General features: G+C 47.8%; 1 protein-coding gene across 1 annotated transcript; it reads left to right on the top strand.

Moving 5' to 3' along the window:
- Positions 1 to 1,439: 1,439 nt before the first annotated feature.
- LOC112577284 (zinc finger MYM-type protein 1-like) lies at positions 1,440 to 5,275 on the top strand. Its single transcript, XM_025260339.1, has 2 exons — positions 1,440 to 3,533; positions 5,249 to 5,275. The coding sequence occupies exons 1-2, from the start codon at positions 1,440 to 1,442 to the stop codon at positions 5,273 to 5,275; spliced, it is 2,121 nt and encodes a 706-aa protein (XP_025116124.1).
- Positions 5,276 to 19,064: the final 13,789 nt, after the last annotated feature.

The raw sequence follows: 19,064 nt of genomic DNA, 5'->3' as shown, positions 1-19,064 counted from the left end.
TGTTGTTATGCTCCACTGACAGAATATTTGAAATTGGTTACTAAGAGATAATGCGTACTAAGACCTACAGTCTATATACTTCTCTTGTTTTCAACAAACCCTGTGCTGGACACCACGCAGTGTTGATCACTGGACTGTGTTTGGGGAGCTGACACCATGATTTACAACTTTGCATTGTTAGTGTCCAGAAGACTCTCTTGACAGACTCTTTCATTGCCCGCCCACCTGTGAGGTGTGACTTTGGATGGGAACATGAGGAAGCTGCTATCAGGGTGGTCTAGAGGCTGGAAGCTGTGATAGCTTGAGTTTTAGACCACACAGCAAAATAAGACCAGAGCAAGGTGCTACACATTTCTTGTCTCCATCAGTGTGCACTCCATAAAACCTTTTACAGGAGTGTTTGAAATGCCTCTACTCATAAGTGTAGGTCTGATTTGGGAGGCATGCAAGCATCCATGTGTGTATGATGCACGCCTGCAATTGAAAAACAGACGTACCTTTTCTTGACAAAAAGTAGTTCTTACTTATAAGTTATTAATCAAATCTGACAGCAAATTCTCGAAAAAGATTTAATTTTAGTAAGCCATTCTTTGACACTTCTGGAGGTGCTATAGGTGGACAGGCCCACAGGGGTAGCGATAAATCTGTCACAGTTAATGACCAGTCCGATCAGACTAGAAGACTGGACAAAGAAGGTGGTGCGATGTTACTTGATAGTTGTCCGTGAGATGAGAAAGAGAGAGGAAAGAAAGATTGAAAGGACCTCAGTGGGGTGGCTTAGTGGAGAAGGGTAGAGATAAATCTCTACCACTGTAAAGAAAGTCAGATCACATTACCAGGGCTGGACAGCCAGAGTGGGGAAGAGGTAGTTGTAACTTTTAACTTAAAACCCACTGGACGATGTACAAACCTCACTTTTCTGAGCGGCTTCAGACATCTCGTGCTGCTGTTTGAATTTACTTTGTAATCGTCTGTTCGGGTGCTTGGAGCGATCATCCTTCCACAGCTGAATCAGTAAAGGTTGTGAACTGCATTTAGCCTGCCAGACTGAACAGTGCTACTGTCTATAGCCACTTCATGAGAGTTTGTAAAGATAAGTTCGCATGAATTTTATACACTGTGACATAGCTGAATATATTTTATTAACACGATTTATGTCTTTCTTTACATTAATTTTATTTCCTTATTTCTTATAGTGCTTATTTTGATTGTGTGGATGCAAGTGGTTGCGATAGCGCTGGTGTAACTTTTTGCAAAACTTTTCATTGCACAAACGGGTCCGTTACAGTCTTGTGGTCTTTATCACATCACAATCGCGTTGAGTTCTGAGACAGACCGCCGCAATCATTACTGGTGATACTTAAGCCTAGCTTTCTTGTTTGAAATTTCTGTTAAAAATAGAATTAAACGTATATTTAGTCCAATATTTGTGTTGATAAATGGATAGCAAACGACTGTCTGGAGCTCAGTATCGGAAGCGAAGAGCTGAAAAAGCCAAAGAGATGGCGAAACAAGAAAAGTCGCTGCATAAATATCTTCGCAAGGACAGTGTCACTGAGAACCACAGCACTGCCGCTGTTTCTGTGCCTTCAACAAATGTTAGCGATCCTGTGATCTCGACATGTTACAGCGTTCCTGTGACTTTCACTACTTCCACTGCTCCAGTAGCTTCCACAACTTCCACTGCAGAATGTCACAATCACACTGTTGTTGCGCGAGAACCTCATAAGCAGAGTCAAAACAACAATGACAGCGAAACCAGTGTGGATAATGTTCAAATAGATAATGAAAATACCTATGGTGAGAAGAAAGAGAAACAGTTAGAGCTGGATTATAACGACCCTGCTACCTGGTCTTGCAACGAAAGGCAGGTAACTGAACTCATTGTTCAGCATGGCCCACACCAGGTACATGATTATAATTTTCCTAAAAATGAAAACAAAAGGAGGTTCTCTACAGTCCACTACAAAAGAAAACTGGCTAATGGGGAAGAGGTGCAACGCCAGTGGTTAGTTTATTCAAAGTTTAATGATGCAGTATTTTGTTTTTGCTGCAAGTTATTTAGCAATAAGTCTGACAGCTCATCTCTGCAGAAAGTTGGATCAAAGGACTGGAAAAACATTTCGACCATACTGTCTTCACATGAAAAAAGTGCAGCACACTTAGAAAACTACCAGACCTGGAGAGAACTTGAGCTGCGATTACTACATAGTCAAACCATTGATGATGTCAACGAACACAAGATTAAGCAGGAAGAAGTCTACTGGCGCCAAATACTGGAACGACTGATAGCTTTAGTGAGGATACTAGCAATGCAGAACCTTGCACTCCGTGGTGCAAATGACAATCTTCATAGTGCAGGAAATGGCAATTTCTTGAAGTTTGTCGAATATCTTGCACTTTTTGACCCTGTGATGAATGAACATTTGCGGAGAATTAAAGACAATGAAACAATGATACACTATCTTAGAAAAGATATACAGAATGAATTAATACAGCTGCTGGCAAATGCAATAAAGCAGAAGATTTTAACAGCTGCTAGTCACGCTAAGTATTATTCTGTCATCTTGGACTGCACACCAGATGTTAGTCACAATGAGCAAATGACAATGATTATTCGATTTGTTAATGTGGTGACCGCTTCTGAAAGCTCTAGGTCTCACATTGAAATAAAAGAGCATTTCCTAGGATTTGTACCATTGTCTGAAACTGGAAGTGCATTTATGACAGAAGTTCTTCTCAAACAACTTCAAGAAATGGAACTGGACATAGATAACCTGCGCGGACAAGGCTATGACAATGGAAGCAACATGAAAGGCAAAGACAGTGGTGTGCAAAAAAGGATCATAGATATAAACCCACGTGCTTTTTTTGTCCCATGCAGTGCGCATTCTCTAAACCTTGTAGTAAACGATGCAGCTAAGAGTTGTCTAGAAGCTGTGAATTTCTTTGGATTAATTCAACAAATTTATAATTATTTCTCTGGGTCAACTAGACGTTGGGAAGTACTCAAAAATCATGTCCCGGATGTCACAGTAAAACCACTAAGTGAAACCAGATGGGCAAGTAGAATTGATGCTTTGAAACCTCTGAGATACCAGCTTGGTAAAATTTATGATGCTCTCATAGATATTTCTGAGAATGCAAGCTTTCAGGGATCATCAGGAAATGTAACACGAGCTGAAGCCCAAGCCCTTGCTAATCGCATTTGCCAGTTCAGATTTGTTGCAGCACTAGTGATATGGTATAACATCTTGTTTGAAGTAAATATTACCAGCAAATGTCTTCAAGACAAAGAAGCTGATTTAAAGACAGCAACAAAGCAGATGCATCAAACCCTGGAATATCTCAAGAAGCTGAGAAGTGATAAGGGATTCAAGCAAGTGTTAGCAGATGCAACAGAGATTGCATGCGAGTTAGAAATACAGCCAAGCTTTGAGAAAGACCAAGTACCAAGAAAAAGAAGAACTAAACGACAATTTGACTACGAGGCTACCGACGACACAATAGAAGACCCTGCTGAACATTTCAAAGTCAGTTTTTTTTATGCTGTCGTAGACACGGCCACTGCGTCCATTGAAGACAGATTTAAACAGATTCAGGAGCACAGTGCATTATTTGGATTTCTTTATGATATCCAAAGCATTTCTGAAATACCAAGGAAGGACATTCTACTATCTTGCGAGGTCTTGGCAAAGGCACTAATGCACAAACAGCAAAGACATTGACGCGGAGGAACTCTGTTCTGAATTACAGGTTGTGGCTAGAAGACTTCCCAAGCCTAAAATGAACCCTAAAGAAGTCTTAATATTCATAATTCAAGATAAGCTATTTGATATTGTGCCGAATGTTGTAGTGTCTCTCAGAATTTTATTGACCCTTCCGATTTCTGTTGCCAGTGCAGAGCGGAGTTTCTCAAAGTTAAAATTAATTAAAAACTATATGAGATCAACGATGTTGCAAGAGAGACTGACTGGGCTGGCCACCATATCTATTGAGCATGACTTGGCAAATGAACTCAATCTGAAGGAACTGATAACTCGTTTTGCACAGCAAAAAGCAAGAAAAGTGAGGTTTTAAGCATCAATTTCATGAATAGGACTAAATAAATTGCAAAATAAATGATATAACATGGTTCACTTTTTGTGAGGTGTGTGTGTGTGGGGGGGGGGGGGGGGGGCGGCGCAGAATTTTTCTTTCGCCTAGGGCGCAACACAGCCTAGCGCCGGCCCTGAGTGTTCCTCCCCAGCACGAGAAGCTGGGCCGCTGATTTCTTTCTTGTAAAAGTCTCAGTGAAAGGAAAATCTTCGGGAGCCTTCGGAAGTGTGACGTCAGCGACGTTGACACGCTGAGCGAAGCCTCGGCTTCACTCTTTGCTAGCCATGAAACTTGTTCTGCGGCTAATTCAACAATTTTTAAACACTATGAAGGGCTGCATAAAGCTTATAGCGACATGCAAAATAACTCAAGGCCTAAAACTAATGACAGGCAAAGGCAAAATAAACGAGGGCCCAAAAACAACCGAGACAATGTTAAACTACAAGTAGGTTACAGTAGTAAGATCGCGAGCACGTACCGTCTCCGTAGCGTAGGGGTTATCTTGGTAAAGAAAACAAAAGAGATCGATTAAAATAAACAATTTCAGTAAGGGAGCAAACATCGACTTCTCCTTTCTTCTTTTAAAGACTTGATTATATATATATCTTGAGAAAACAAATTTTCAGTGCGGATCAGGTAACAAACAAAACACTGAAGAATGGGAGATAACAAGCGAAATATTTTTTTTTTATGTTTCTTACGTCCCTTTGATTAGTTTCTCCTCTGCCAGTTTGAATGAGTTGTTTAGTAAATGCACATAGTCAAAATGCTCAGGTTATTAGCTTGAGTATTATTTAAATAGCTTAAGTAAGTAATTGAACAACATTTTAATTTCAGGTGGACCTTTGAAAACGTTATCAAAGAGACTGGTATAAACTTTACACCAAAATTTGTTTTATGGTTTATTGCTGTTTATTCGTTTGTGCTCAGCGCATTGAGATCACATCCACACAAATTATTTGTTTTACAAATCTGATTTATCAATATTTAAGGAAGAGAAAGACAGAGATATAAGTGACTACAGCAAGAAATAAACTTTAAAGCTTTACAAGAATGAGACAATTGGAGCCGAGAACCACCAAGACCATAAACCACACACAGGCTGTATTGTGGAATGACAACATGCTTAAAATGTTTTTTTATCTTGCAGAGATACGAACAAGCCGTAGAAAAGTGACTACACCTATTGGCAGCATGTAACAACAGGTTGAAAGACATCAATGACAGGAACTCGAAATCTTCATGTAACTGATGCGTGAATGTATTTGGAAGGGTAGTAGTGGTGTCTGTGTAACACTTGTGTGTATGACTAAATTAAAAATAGATTGTAAAAGCATAGGCTTACGAAAGATTGTATAGAAAAAGTTGCATTTGATTACTGCTATTTCCAGAAAATTATGATTATTATTATTAGTTGAAGATGCACGATTAAGTCCGCATGCCTAAACATTCTTTTGGCTGTCACTCGGGTGTCTTATGCTGAAATCACGTTTTTTTGGACACAAGATTACAGTTCATGTCTTGGAAAATAAAGGACTTGTGAACCAATCCGATTTCGCTTCTGTTTTCCATTGAAAGAAAATGATTATGCTGTGTGATCCTCATAAAGATTTCAGATAAACGAAAGTCTTTTAACTTATATTTAACTCGTGCGTCAGTCTCCCGTTTCTATTTATTCTTTTTGTTTGTGTGTATGGGTGTGTGTATTACAACTAAGAACCTGGGTTGTCGGTAACGGTTATCCCACACGCTATCACTGCTAATAACCGACTCGATATCAAAAATATAAATTATTATAATTAGAGACATCGTTGTATCTGGTGTAAACGTAACAGAAACGCGTCAGAATGTAGACGGAAAGACTAGGAGGAATAAATGAACAGAAAAAGTCAACTTGTGCATGCTTCCTTTTCTAGTGTGATTTACTTGTAAACAAAAATTTCCTCAGGATGCATCTTGATAAAGATAACAAAAATTCAGACAAATTAAAATAAACAATTTAAAACAGTGAGAGACTGACAATTTTTTTCTTCTGTTTTAATATATTTAATTTTTATATCTGTATTTTGGAATGACAACATACCTTAAACGCTCTTCATCTTGTACGATACTAACAAGTGTGCTCACATACAAACATAAACAAAAGAGTAAAAAATAAACTAAGCAAAAGAAGTGCTAGTTACAAGATGATTACAAGATAAGGATAATGTTGTGTGTCAGGAAAATGTCTTATTTCCCTTGTGAGCGTAGTTCAAGAATGTGTGCGAGTGTGTGCGAGTATGTGTACCGCGTGAAAATAAAAGAAAAAAAAAAGGTTGTAGTTGTTACCAACCCCGTGCAGGAGCATACCTGAACTGATGACACTTGACACTAGCAACGATAGCTCACCTCCAGGTTTTTCGCTCAGTGAACAGTGAGTGACATTCCCAACGCAGGCGCCGAGACGCTTGGTCCTACCTGTACAGGTGTGAATACAGACAGGGGAATCTGTGCTTTTAGCTCCTTGCCCAGTCAAGGTAAACAAATATGTGTTTATGTTGTCCTGAACTGTTAGGATAAACATACACTGCCTTGATGGACTGGTGCAATCAACACTATTTTACTCCTCACTCTTACTCCTAACTGTTTGTTAAATGTCTGTATGGGTATGTGAGCAAAGACAATTTTCTGTCCTCCTGGGCAGACAATAAAGTCTGTTTTGATTTGATTTGATTTTGATTTGATTTGAATTCTAAATTCTGATTTCACGGCAAAAGCATTGTTAAATTGTTTCATGAGAAAAATCTTAACGTTCAATCCGAAATCACGTGATGAGTTTAACTCAGGGAGATAAATAATAAATGATATTTAATAGTAGCAGTGAATGATAGAGTCTCATTAGTAATTAAGTTACAGGAACTAATGTGGAGGAACAGTTAAGGAAGACCCGCTGAAACGGATCCCTAACTACAGGAGGGCCTGAGAGCCTTCTTACACCGGCCCCACCCAGGGGTGACTGTCAACCGAGTGAGGGCTGGGTAGCTCGCACCGATCCGGGTAGCCCTGGAGTTTCTTCCCTTGTCGGTCGCCTAGGAATCAAGCATCCTGTCGACGTTTCCACGAATGTCCTGGCAAAAGAGTCTGGAATGTCTACCAGCATTGGTGTTTCTATGGCAACATGTGCAGTGGTGTGCTAGTGTGATTGCTAGTGTGACAGCTCACCTGCCGACAGTGAGTGGGAGGAGAAGAACATTGCTGGCGCTGAGATTTGTGAGAGCATTGGACATCGGGAGACCACGGACTGACGGCAATGGTAAGTGTTATCTTCAACTTTGTCTAATTTGTCAGTGTGGCCACTAGTCATTGAACATAGTCCCATGATGTCATCCATATCTTGTGATTAGCAAGTAGACAGACGCGAGAACAAGTATAAGAAGCTTGACATTCTTAGCGTGGAACTGAGAAGTGCGAGAGGGTGAAGTTAGCATTGAGTTGTCTCTGTGCGAGTTGTCTGAGTAGAATTATTTGGTGTTTATACTGTGTTTGGTGTTTATACTGTGACCACAACCACTTTAAGAAAGATAACAGGTAAGAAAAGAACAGAGAAGTAGACAGCGGGCGCTTCAGTGATTGCTGTGGCTATCTCCATGTAGGTGAATGAATGGTGTAAACTTATTTAATGTGTGTATAAATGTTGAAAATGGAAAGAGTTGTTGTGGTTGTGGTTGTTATTGTAATAGTGATAAAGTTCAAAACGAATATTCATTAGCCAAATAAGCATTTCAGGAATTACCATAGAGAGGAATTATCTTTTAGGAGGAATTACCCGGCAGAGGAATTACCTAGGACAAGGAATTAACAAGGAAAGGAACGACGATTGGAAGAACATCGTCAGAAGCTAGGTGTCTCTGCCCAGTCAGCACCCGCTGTGCCTGGTTATTGAAGTGTATCGTCGCCAGCCGGGTGTATCTGCCTCGTCATCACCTGCGGCTCGTGGCTACTGAAGTCTATCGTCAGCAGTCAGGTAAGTCTGTCTCGTCAGCCCTCACTGTTAAGGAGTTTGCCAGTGTGTATGTCGTGAACAGGTGTGTCCGCCTAGTCGACACTCGCTAGTCTGAGATGAGCACATCGTCAGCCGGGTGGGTGGGTGGGTGGTGGGTTGGCCTCGTCAACTGCAGCGTAGGAGAGTTGTCAAGGAAGAATATTCAAGGACGTTTGAAGAAAGATTATTCAAGCAAGTGTAAATGTGTGTGTGTGTGTGTGTGTGTGTGTGTGTGTGTGTGTGTGTGTGTGTGTGTGTGTGTGTGTGTGTGTGAGAGAGAGAGAGAGAGAGAGAGAGAGAGAGAGTGAGTTTTACAAAAAGAATATTCAAGGAAGTTTGAAGAAAGATTATTCAAGGAAGTGTAAATGTGTGTGTGTGTGTGAGAGAGAGAGAGTTTTACAGAAAGAATATTCAAGGAAGTTTGAAGAAAGATTATTCAAGGAAGTGTAGATATGTGTGTGTGTGTGAGAGAGAGAGATAGAGAGAGTTTTACAGAAAGAATATTCAAGGAAGTTTGAAGAAAGATTATTCAAGGAAGTGTAAATGTGTGTGTGTGTGTGAGTGTGTGAGTTTTACGGAAAGAATATTCAAGGAAGTTTAAAGAAAGATTATTCAAGAAATGTAGATGTGTGATTTAATGGGAACCTTCCTTGACAGAATGTAAACTGTAAGTGAGAATTGTGGAAACTATTAAACTAACAGTTGTGTAACTAAACTGAATGACGAAGAGGTTTAAAGTCATCTATGACATTGAGATACTATGGTTTACAGTCATGCATGTGCAATGATGTCAGCCATCAGCCATCATGATGTTTGTTAATGATGTTTGTTGAAGAAGATGATGATGTTTGTTGAAGAAGATGATGATGATGTTTGATGGTGATGATAATGATGATGACGAATCTAATGACTAGAGCTAATGATGATGATTATTGATGATAACTTTATTGAAGAAGAAGAAGAAGAAGAAGAAGAGGATGATGATGATGATGATTGCTGTTGATGATGGTGACAATTGCTGCTGCTGATAATGATGATGATTGCTGTTGATGATGATGATGTAAGCTGTTGATGATGATGATGTTTGCTGCTGCTGCTGCTGATGATGTTTGCTGTTGATGATGATGATGTTTGCTGTTGATGATGATGATGTTTGCTGCTGTTGATGATGATGATGATGTTTGCTGTTGATGATGTTTGCTGTTGATGATGTTTGATGGTGACAATGATGGCCATGATAAACTATTACTGATGATGATGGTTATTGATAATGATTGTTGAAGAAGATGATAATGACGTTTGATGATGATAATTGATGACCATGATAATTTATAGCTGCTGCTGATGATTATTGATGATGTTTGTCGTTGATGATGACGATGATTATTGTTGATGCTGATGATGTTTGATTATGATGATTTTTGATGATGATTACAATGATGATGAAGTTTGGAGAGCGGAGAGCGGAGAGCGGAGAGCGGAGAGCGGAGAGCGGAGAGCGGAGAGCGGAGAGCGAAGAGCGAAGAGCGAAGAGCGAAGAGCGAGAGCGAAGAGCGCAAAGAGCAGAAGAGCGAAGAGCAAAGAGAAGAGCAAAGAGAAGAGCAAAGAGAAGAGCAAAGGAGCAAAGAGCAAAGAGAAGAGCAAAGAAAGAGCAAAGGGCAAAGAGCAAAGAGCAAAGAGCAAAGAGCAAAAGAAAGAGCAAAGAAAGAGCAAAGAGCAAAGAGCAAAGAGCAAAGAGCAAAGAGCAAGAAAGAGCAAAGAGCAAAGAGCAAAAGAGCAAAGAAGAGAGCAAAGAGCAAAGAAAGAGCAAAGAGCAAGAGCAAGAGCAAGAGAGCAAAGAGCAAGAGCAAAGAGCAAAGAGCAAAGAGCAAGAAAGAGCAAAGAGAAAGAGCAAAGAGCAAAGAGAAAGAGCAAAGAGCAAAGAAAGAGCAAAGAGCAAGAGCAAGAGCAAGAGCAGAGCCAAGAGCCAAGAGCAAGAGCAGAGCAAAGAGCAAGAGCAAGAGCAAGAGCCAAGAGCAAGAGCCAAAGAGCAAGAGCAAGAGCAAGAGCCAAGAGCCAGCCAAGAGCAAGAGCAAGAGCAAGAGCAAGAGCAAGAGCCAAGAGCCAAGAGCAAGAGCCAAGAGCCAAGAGCAAGAGCAAGAGCCAAGAGCCAAGAGCAAGAGCAAGAGCAAGAGCAAGAGCAAGAGCCAAGAGCCAAGAGCAAGAGCCAAGAGCCAAGAGCCAAGAGCCAAGAGCCAAGAGCCAAGAGCCAAGAGCCAAGAGCCAAGAGCAAGAGCAAGAGCCAAGAGCCAAGAGCCAGAGCCAAGAGCCAAGAGCCAAGAGCAAGAGCCAAGAGCCAAGAGCCAAGAGCCAAGAGCCAAGAGCCAGAGCCAAGCCAAGAGCCAAGAGCCAAGAGCCAAGAGCCAAGAGCCAAGAGCCAAGAGCCAAGAGCCAAGAGCCAAGAGCCAAGAGCAAGAGCCAAGAGCCAAGAGCAAGAGCCAGAGCCAAGAGCCAAGAGCCAAGAGCAAGAGCCAAGAGCCAAGAGCCAAGAGCCAAGAGAGAGCCAAGAGCCAAGAGCCAAGAGCAAGAGCAAGAGCCAAGAGCCAAGAGCCAAGAGCAAGAGCCAAGAGCCAAGAGCCAAGAGCCAAGAGCCAAGAGCAAGAGCCAAGAGCCAAGACCAAGAGCCAAGAGCAAGAGCCAAGAGCCAAGAGCAAGAGTCCAAGAGCCAAGAGCCAAGAGCCAAGAGCAAGAGCAAGAGCCAAGAGCCAAGAGCCAAGAGCCAAGAGCCAAGAGAAGAGCCAAGAGCCAGAGCCAAGAGCCAAGAGCCAAGAGCCAAGAGCCAAGAGCCAGAGCCAAGAGCCAAGAGCCAAGAGCCAAGAGCCAGAGCCAAGAGCAGAGCCAAGAGCCAAGAGCAAGAGCCCAAGAGCCAGCCAGCCAGAGCCAGATATCCAGATGGGTGCCAGCAAGGGCCATGCGAAAGACCAAGATGCCATCCCCAGAGCCAGTCAAGAATCCCAGAGCCCAAGAGCATCCCCCAGATGGTGCCAGTCAAGTCTGCCGCCCATGCCGAATCCCCCAGATGGGTGCCAGTCAAGGGGTCTGCCGCCCATGCCGAAATTCCCCCAGATGGGTGCCAGTCAGGGTCCTGCCCGCCCAGTTGCCGAATCCCAGATGGGTGCCAGTCAAGAATCCCCAGATGGGTGCAGTCAAGGGTCCTGCCGCCCCATGCGAATCCCCAGATGGGTGCCAGTCAAGGGGTCCTGCCCGCCCCATGCGATCCCCCAGATGGGTGCCAGTCAAGGGGTCCTGCCGCCCCATGCCGAATCCCCAGATGGGTGCCAGTCAAGGGGTCTGCCCGCCCATGCCGAATCCCCCAGATGGGTGCCAGTCAAGGGGTCCTGCCCGCCCCCATGCCGAATCCCCAGATGGGTGCCAGTCAAGGGTCTGCCCATGCGGGGTGCAGTCAGGGGTCCTGCCCGCCCATGCGAATCCCCCAGATGGGTGCAGTCAAGGGGTCCTGCCGCCCATGCCGAATCCCCAGATGGGTGCCAGTCAAGGGGTCCTGCCCGCCCATGCGAATCCCCAGATGGGTGCAGTCAAGGGGTCCTGCCCGCCATGCGAATCCCCAGATGGGTGCCAGTCAAGGGTCCTTGCCCGCCCCATGCCGAATCCCCCAGATGGGTGCAGTCAAGGGGTCTGCCGCCATGCCGAATCCCCAGATGGGTGCCAGTCAAGGGGTCCTGCCCGCCATGCCGAATCCCCCAGATGGGTGCAGTCAAGGGGTCCTGTCCCAGACAAGGGGTGCCGAATCCCAGATGGGTGCAGTCAAGGGTTCCGCCATGCCGAATCCCATGGGTGAATCCCAGTCAAGGGTCCTGCCCGCCATGCGAATCCCAGATGGGTGCCAGCAAGGGGTCCTGCCCGCCCCGCCCATGCAGTCAATCCCCATCCCCCGATGGGTGCCAGTCAGGGGTCTGCCCGCCGCCATGCGAATCCCCAGATGGGTGCCAGTCAAGGGGTCCTGCCGCATGCCGAATCCCCAGATGGGTGCCAGTCAAGGGGTACATGCGATCCCCCAGATGCCAGGGCATGCGAATCCCCCAGATGGGTGCAGTCAGGGGTCCTGCCCGCCAATGCCGAATCCCCAGATGGGTGCAGTCAAGGGGTCCTGCCCGCCCATGCCGAATCCCAGATGGGTGCCAGTCAAGGGGTCCTGCCGCCCATGCCGAATCCCCAGATGGGTGCAGTCAAGGGTCTGCCCCATGCAGTCAAGGGGTGCCGAATCCCCCGATGGGTGCCAGTCGGGTGCTGCCGCCATGCGAATCCCCCAGATGGGTGCAGTCAAGGGGTCCTGCCGCCCATGCCGAATCCCCAGATGGGTGCAGTCAAGGGTCCTGCCCGCCCCATGCCGAATCCCCAGATGGGTGCCAGTCAAGGGGTCCTGCCCGCCCCTGCATGCGAATCCCCAGATGGGTGCCAGTCAAGGGGTCCTGCCGCCCATGCCGAATCCCCCAGATGGGTGCCAGTCAAGGGGTCCTGCCGCCCCATGCCGAATCCCCAGATGGGTCAGTCAAGGGGTCCTGCGCCATGCCGAATCTGGTGCAGTAGGGGTCCTGAATCCCCGCCCCAATGCCGAATCCCAGATGGGTGCAGTCAAGTGGGGTCCTGCCCGCCATGCCGAATCCCCCAGATGGGTGCAGTCAAGGGGTCCTGCCCGCCCATGCCGAATCCCCAGATGGGTGCCAGTCAAGGGGTCCTGCCCGCCATGCCGAATCCCCAGCCATGGGTGCAGTCAAGGGGTCCTGCCGCCCCATGCCGAATCCCCCAGATGGGTGCCAGTCAAGGGGTCCTGCCCGCCCCATGCCGAATCCCCAGATGGGTGCCAGTCAAGGGTCCTGCCGCCATGCCGAATCCCCCAGATGGGTGCCAGTCAAGGGGTCCTGCCCCCATGCCGAATCCCCAGATGGGTGCAGTCAAGGGGTCTGCCCGCCCCATGCGAATCCCCCAGATGGGTGCAGTCAGGGTCTGCGCCCCATGCCGAATCCCAGATGGGTGCCAGTCAAGGGGTCCTGCCCGCCCATGCGAATCCCCCAGATGGGTGCCAGTCAAGGGGTCCTGCCCGCCCCATGCCGAATCCCCAGCCATGGGTGCAGTCAAGGGGTCCTGCCGCCCCATGCGAATCCCCCAGATGGGTGCCAGTCAAGGGGTCTGCCGCCATGCGAATCCCCAGATGGGTGCCAGTCAAGGGGTCTGCCCGCCATGCCGAATCCCCAGATGGGTGCCAGTCAAGGGGTCCTGCCCGCCCCATGCCGAATCCCCAGATGGTGCAGTCAAGGGGTCCTGCCCGCCCATGCCGAATCCCAGATGGGTGCCAGTCAGGGGTCCTGCCGCCCATGCCGAATCCCCCATGGGTGCCAGTCAAGGGGTCCTGCGCCCCATGCCGATCCCCAGATGGGTGCCAGTCAAGGGGTCCTGCCCGCCCCATGCCGAATCCCCCCAGCATGGGTGCAGTCAAGGGGTCCTGCCGCCCCATGCCGAATCCCCAGCCATGGGTGCCAGTCAAGGGGTCCTGCCCGCCCCATGCCGAATCCCCCAGCCTGCCACTGGGTGCCAGTCAAGGGGTCCTGCCCGCCCATGCGAATCCCCAGCCTGCCACTGGGTGCCAGTCAAGGGGTCCTGCCGCCCATGCCGAATCCCAGCCTGCCACTGGGTGCCAGTCAAGGGGTCCTGCCCGCCCCATGCCGAATCCCCAGCCTGCCACTGGGTGCAGTCAAGGGGTCTGCCCGCCCATGCCGAATCCCCAGCTGCCACTGGGTGCCAGTCAAGGGGTCCTGCCCGCCCCATGCGAATCCCCCAGCCTGCCACTGGGTGCCAGTCAAGGGGTCTGCCCGCCCATGCGAATCCCCAGCCTGCCACTGGGTGCCAGTCAAGGGGTCCTGCCCGCCCCATGCCGAATCCCAGCCTGCCACTGGGTGCCAGTCAAGGGTCCTGCCCGCCCCATGCCGAATCCCCCAGCCTGCCACTGGGTGCCAGTCAAGGGGTCCTGCCCGCCCATGCCGAATCCCCCAGCCTGCCACTGGGTGCCAGTCAAGGGTCCTGCCCGCCCCATGCCGAATCCCCCAGCCTGCCACTGGGTGCAGTCAAGGGGTCCTGCCCGCCCCATGCCGAATCCCCAGCCTGCCACTGGGTGCCAGTCAAGGGGTCCTGCCCGCCCCATGCCGAATCCCCAGCCTGCCACTGGGTGCCAGTCAAGGGGTCCTGCCCGCCCCATGCCGAATCCCCCAGCCTGCCACTGGGTGCCAGTCAAGGGGTCCTGCCCGCCCCATGCCGAATCCCCCAGCCTGCACTGGGTGCCAGTCAAGGGGTCCTGCCCGCCCCATGCCGAATCCCCAGCCTGCCACTGGGTGCCAGTCAAGGGGTCCTGCCCGCCCATGCCGAATCCCCCAGCCTGCCACTGGGTGCCAGTCAAGGGGTCCTGCCCGCCCCATGCCGAATCCCCCAGCCTGCCACTGGGTGCCAGTCAAGGGGTCCTGCCCGCCCATGCCGAATCCCCAGCCTGCCACTGGGTGCCAGTCAAGGGGTCCTGCCCGCCCCATGCCGAATCCCAGCTGCCACTGGTGCCAGTCAAGGGGTCTGCCCGCCCCATGCCGAATCCCCCAGCCTGCCACTGGGTGCCAGTCAAGGGGTCCTGCCCGCCCCATGCCGAATCCCCCAGCCTGCCACTGGGTGCCAGTCAAGGGGTCCTGCCCGCCCCATGCCGAATCCCCCAGCCTGCCACTGGGTGCCAGTCAAGGGTCCTGCCCGCCCCATGCCGAATCCCCAGCCTGCACTGGGTGCCAGTCAAGGGGTCCTGCCCGCCCCATGCCGAATCCCCCAGCCTGCCACTGGGTGCCAGTCAAGGGGTCCTGCCCGCCCCATGCCGAATCCCCAGCCTGCCACTGGGTGCCAGTCAAGGGGTCCTGCCCGCCCATGCCGAATCCCCCAGCCTGCCACTGGGTGCCAGTCAAGGGTCCTGCCCGCCCCATGCCGAATCCCCCAGCCTGCCACTGGTGCCAGTCAAGGGGTCCTGCCCGCCCCATGCCGAATCCCCCAGCCTGCCACTGGGTGCCAGTCAAGGGGTCCTGCCCGCCCCATGCGAATCCCCCAGCCTGCCACTGGGTGCCAGTCAAGGGGTCCTGCCCGCCCATGCCGAATCCCAGCCTGCCACTGGGTGCCAGTCAAGGGTCCTGCCCGCCCATGCCGAATCCCCAGCCTGCCACTGGGTGCCAGTCAAGGGGTCCTGCCCGCCCATGCCGAATCCCCCAGCCTGCCACTGGGTGCCAGTCAAGGGGTCCTGCCCGCCCATGCCGAATCCCCAGCCCATGCCACTGGGTGCCAGTCAAAGGGGTCCTGCCCGCCCCATGCCGATCCGCCCAGCCCTGCCCACTGCACTGGTGCCAGTCAAGGGGTCCTGCCCGCCCCATGCCGAATCCCCCAGCCTGCCTCAAGGGGTGCCCGCCTGCCCCAGCCCACTGGTGCCAGTCAACCCCAGCCTTGCCACTGGGTGCCAGTCAAGGGTTGCCGCCCTGCCGCCCCAGCCTGCCACTGGGTGCCGAAGGGGTCCTCCCCCAGCCTGCCACTGGGTGCCAGTCAAGGGGTCCTGCCCGCCCCATGCCGAATCCCCCAGCCTGCCACTGGGTGCAAGCATTGGAGGGAGGGGGCTTAGTCCATTTGATTGCACATTCTGTTCATATCGTAGAGAGAAATAGAGATTAATAAGAGGCCAAAAGAGAAAACGATGGTCTTTCTACATACACACTTTAATCGCCCTGGAGCTTCTTGTAAGCACTAACGGACCATGTATATAAGCGAGTCGGGCTGGGTGCACAACATGTTTCTTAAATTTTTTTAATATTTCAATAGCCATTAAGATGCACCAATGTGTACGGAAGACGTACTTACGCTCTCCGAACTTTGTCTTATTTCAAACAAATTTAGTTGACACAGTTCTAACATTGTGTTGTACACTGTGTTTCTTTAAGCTGATTACCTTAATAGATTTGACTCTTAGGCTTGCCGCGTGGACAGGGCTGGGCCATTGGTGCTCGGCCCTCCCTGCCTTCAGCCCCTGCACGATGGCTGAACAGGAATAATACTTCCTTTAACAACTTTAAAGACTATACCGTTTTTTCCCAAAATTAAAAAGTGCTATTGACAGTGCACTTGTGGTTCTTCGTTTTTCTTATTGTGTATTAAAACTGTCAACAGCATTCAAAAGTTCGTTCTTATTATTTTCAATTTCTTGGAAAAGTGTGTCTATGTTGTTTTTAAATTGTTGTATTACATCTTCATTCTGTCTGTCAGTGGTAGGTATGTCAAACTTGTCCTCCGAGTCATTTTTCAGTATTTCAGTAAACGTTAGATGTCTGTCGATAAGAGTACACAGCTTTATTACATGATTTCTCTTGGCAATCAATAAGAACAAGTTTCATAGCTTACAAAGTTTGCAGCGGAGGGTTTCTCTTAGCGGACTGTCGAGATCACTGACGTCACGCTTCCGACGGCTCCCGAAGTTTTTCCCTTCACTGAGACCTTTACAGAAAAATATCAGACCCCGGGAGCACCATCTGCCACTGACATGAAGACTGGTGGCTGGCGTTTTGTAGCGTTTTCAACTGTCATCAATATGGATACCACAGATGACCATTACATCCGGAGCATGAGAAAGATCCTGTCAACCCAGCGAGCTTTTCCTCCTGACTTCACCTGTAGGCCCTCTCTCCACCGTCTATAAACAGTGCCCAGTGGGGAAGCTAGGCCGACTCCCCACCCCGCCTTCCAGCCTAGAACCGTGAAGACCATAATCCAAAGACAGCCTTTATTTTAAATATACTTTAAACATACTTTAAACGCTTTTTATCTTGCTGGGATACTATCAAGTATTCTATAATGAAACTACAATGTATTGCACAGTTTAATAGTTTTTATCACACTATCTCGTGCTGCCCGCAGCACCTGGACTACAGTGATTTACACCTGTACAACTCCTGTGTGTATTGTTATCGTCACGAAGAAGAATATTCGTCGTACAGACTCGCCCACCTGTCAGGTAGAACTCCCTGAGTTGGGGGAGATGGAGAGGTGGCACTAGAAAGCTCGGCAGCTCCAGCCAGGGGTGGTGCTCTTGCCCAGTGGTAAAGCTAGTCCGACTCCCCATCCCGCCTTGCAGCCAGTGGTGAAGCTAGTCTTCCACGCTGACCCATTCCTCCACTATCTGTGATCCTGATAAATTTCGTAACGGCCAAAAAAAAAAAAAAAAAAAAACCAACGCTGAGAGAATGGCGCGCACAGAAACGTGCTGTTTTTAATTTGTTATATTACATCATCATTCTGTTGTTTTTTTTTGTGGTAGGGATGTCAAACCTGTCCTCGGTGTCATGTTTTAGTATTTCAGTAAAGATTAAATGTCTATTGATAAGACTACACAGCTAGATTACATGATTTCTCTTGGGAAACATTTCAGAGTTGACAAATCCCTTTAGCAGAATATAAAACCGACCAGTGCTAAGCAGTGTGAACTGGTGGAGGCAATAATTCAATTTAAAAAAAGCGTTGCCGCACATACATCACATAGCTTGTTACCAGGAAGGTGTTTCTGTTTGACAGAGGTACGTAGCTTACTGACAGAGGTACATAGCTTACTGACAGAGGTACATAGCTTACTGACAGAGGTACATAGCTTACTGACAGAGGTACATAGCTTACTGACAGAGGTACATAGCTTACTGACAGAGGTACATAGCTTACTGACAGAGGTACATAGCTTACTGACAGAGGTACATAGCTTACTGGGGCTAAATGCTGGATGTCTTCCTGATCTGTCATTTTGCATAATTTTGTCGAGAATGAAATTGTCTGTTTTAATATATGTGCCGTACGTTGAGTTAAAAAAAGAAATGCTCGTTTTAGTTCAGAAAGACATTAGGTAGAAGATATGTCGAAAGTTGTGAGCGCCGAGCCAAATTTTCTTGAGTATAATGACTGTGTTTGGTTTTGTTTTTTTCTAGAGGATGGAACTAACGTTCTTTAATTATTGTGTAGGTTATCGATACTACGAGAATTTACTTAGAGACCGTCCATTATTAGCATATTAAAAACATTATTATATACCGACAGTCTTCAATCAAGTTTTGTTTTCATGGTAAATGTGTATGCGGTGTCTTCTGAGATTGCTGTTTTATTATCGTGGATTGTGTAGTACACTTTTTTGGTATCCTCTTCTTTTCTTTTTGTACCCTCTCTGTTATACGACCCTTTTTTCCACACACACACTTTCTCTCATTATAGCGACATTAATTTATTCAACAAGCAAAAGCAGATCAGTGTTACGGGGAAATCAGTGGGTTTGAAGGAAATAAATTGTCTGTCCTGGTTGGCAGGTTGGCACAAAGACTAGTTGTAACAGTAGTTATCCTCCATGTTTCAGGAAGTATTTTGGTTCAGGGATGTAGTTAGGCTCCAGCGGGGAGCTATCTGTATTAAAGAGGAAGACAAGTCAAAACACATGGTGTGGATACTGATTATCAATTGACCCTGTTTAAAAGAAACTGAGTTTGAAAAACTATCTTGCCCTTTTCAAAATTAGCGCTGTGAGAGAGCTCGAGGTCAAATGCTTTTTTTTTCGTTCCCGGGAATTGAGAGAACATACCAATACAGACCGAAGAGATATTGCCAGTCAAAATGTTTATTAAAATCTTTCCTTGATAAAGAAATTGCCAGCTGGGCTAAAAATATCTATAAAACAGGAGGACGAAATTAAAAAGAAACTGAGCTAGCGAGAAAGGGAGGGGAAAGGGTTGATACACAAAGGATTGAAATGTTCCTAGTAAGCAATATACTGAATTCTGCTCAAGGCAGTCGAGCAGTCTCTGAGAGAGTTTGCCGCGAGGAAACCTTGGAAATGCACTTAGAGCCATCGTGAATCCTG

This window comes from Pomacea canaliculata, linkage group LG1 (genome assembly GCF_003073045.1).
Source record: "Pomacea canaliculata isolate SZHN2017 linkage group LG1, ASM307304v1, whole genome shotgun sequence".
Lineage (NCBI taxonomy): Eukaryota > Metazoa > Mollusca > Gastropoda > Architaenioglossa > Ampullariidae > Pomacea > Pomacea canaliculata.
Note: the sequence above shows the minus strand (reverse complement) of the source record. Positions and strands in the feature narration are given on the sequence as shown.

Bases quoted from the DNA above. Each gene is read 5' to 3' on its own strand.
- LOC112577284 (XM_025260339.1), top strand. From the start codon at position 1,440: ATGGATAGCAAACGACTGTCTGGAGCTCAGTATCGGAAGCGAAGAGCT. The intron at 3,534-5,248 runs GTCAGTTTTTTT...TTTATCTTGCAG, and splicing joins ACCCTGCTGAACATTTCAAA to AGATACGAACAAGCCGTAGA.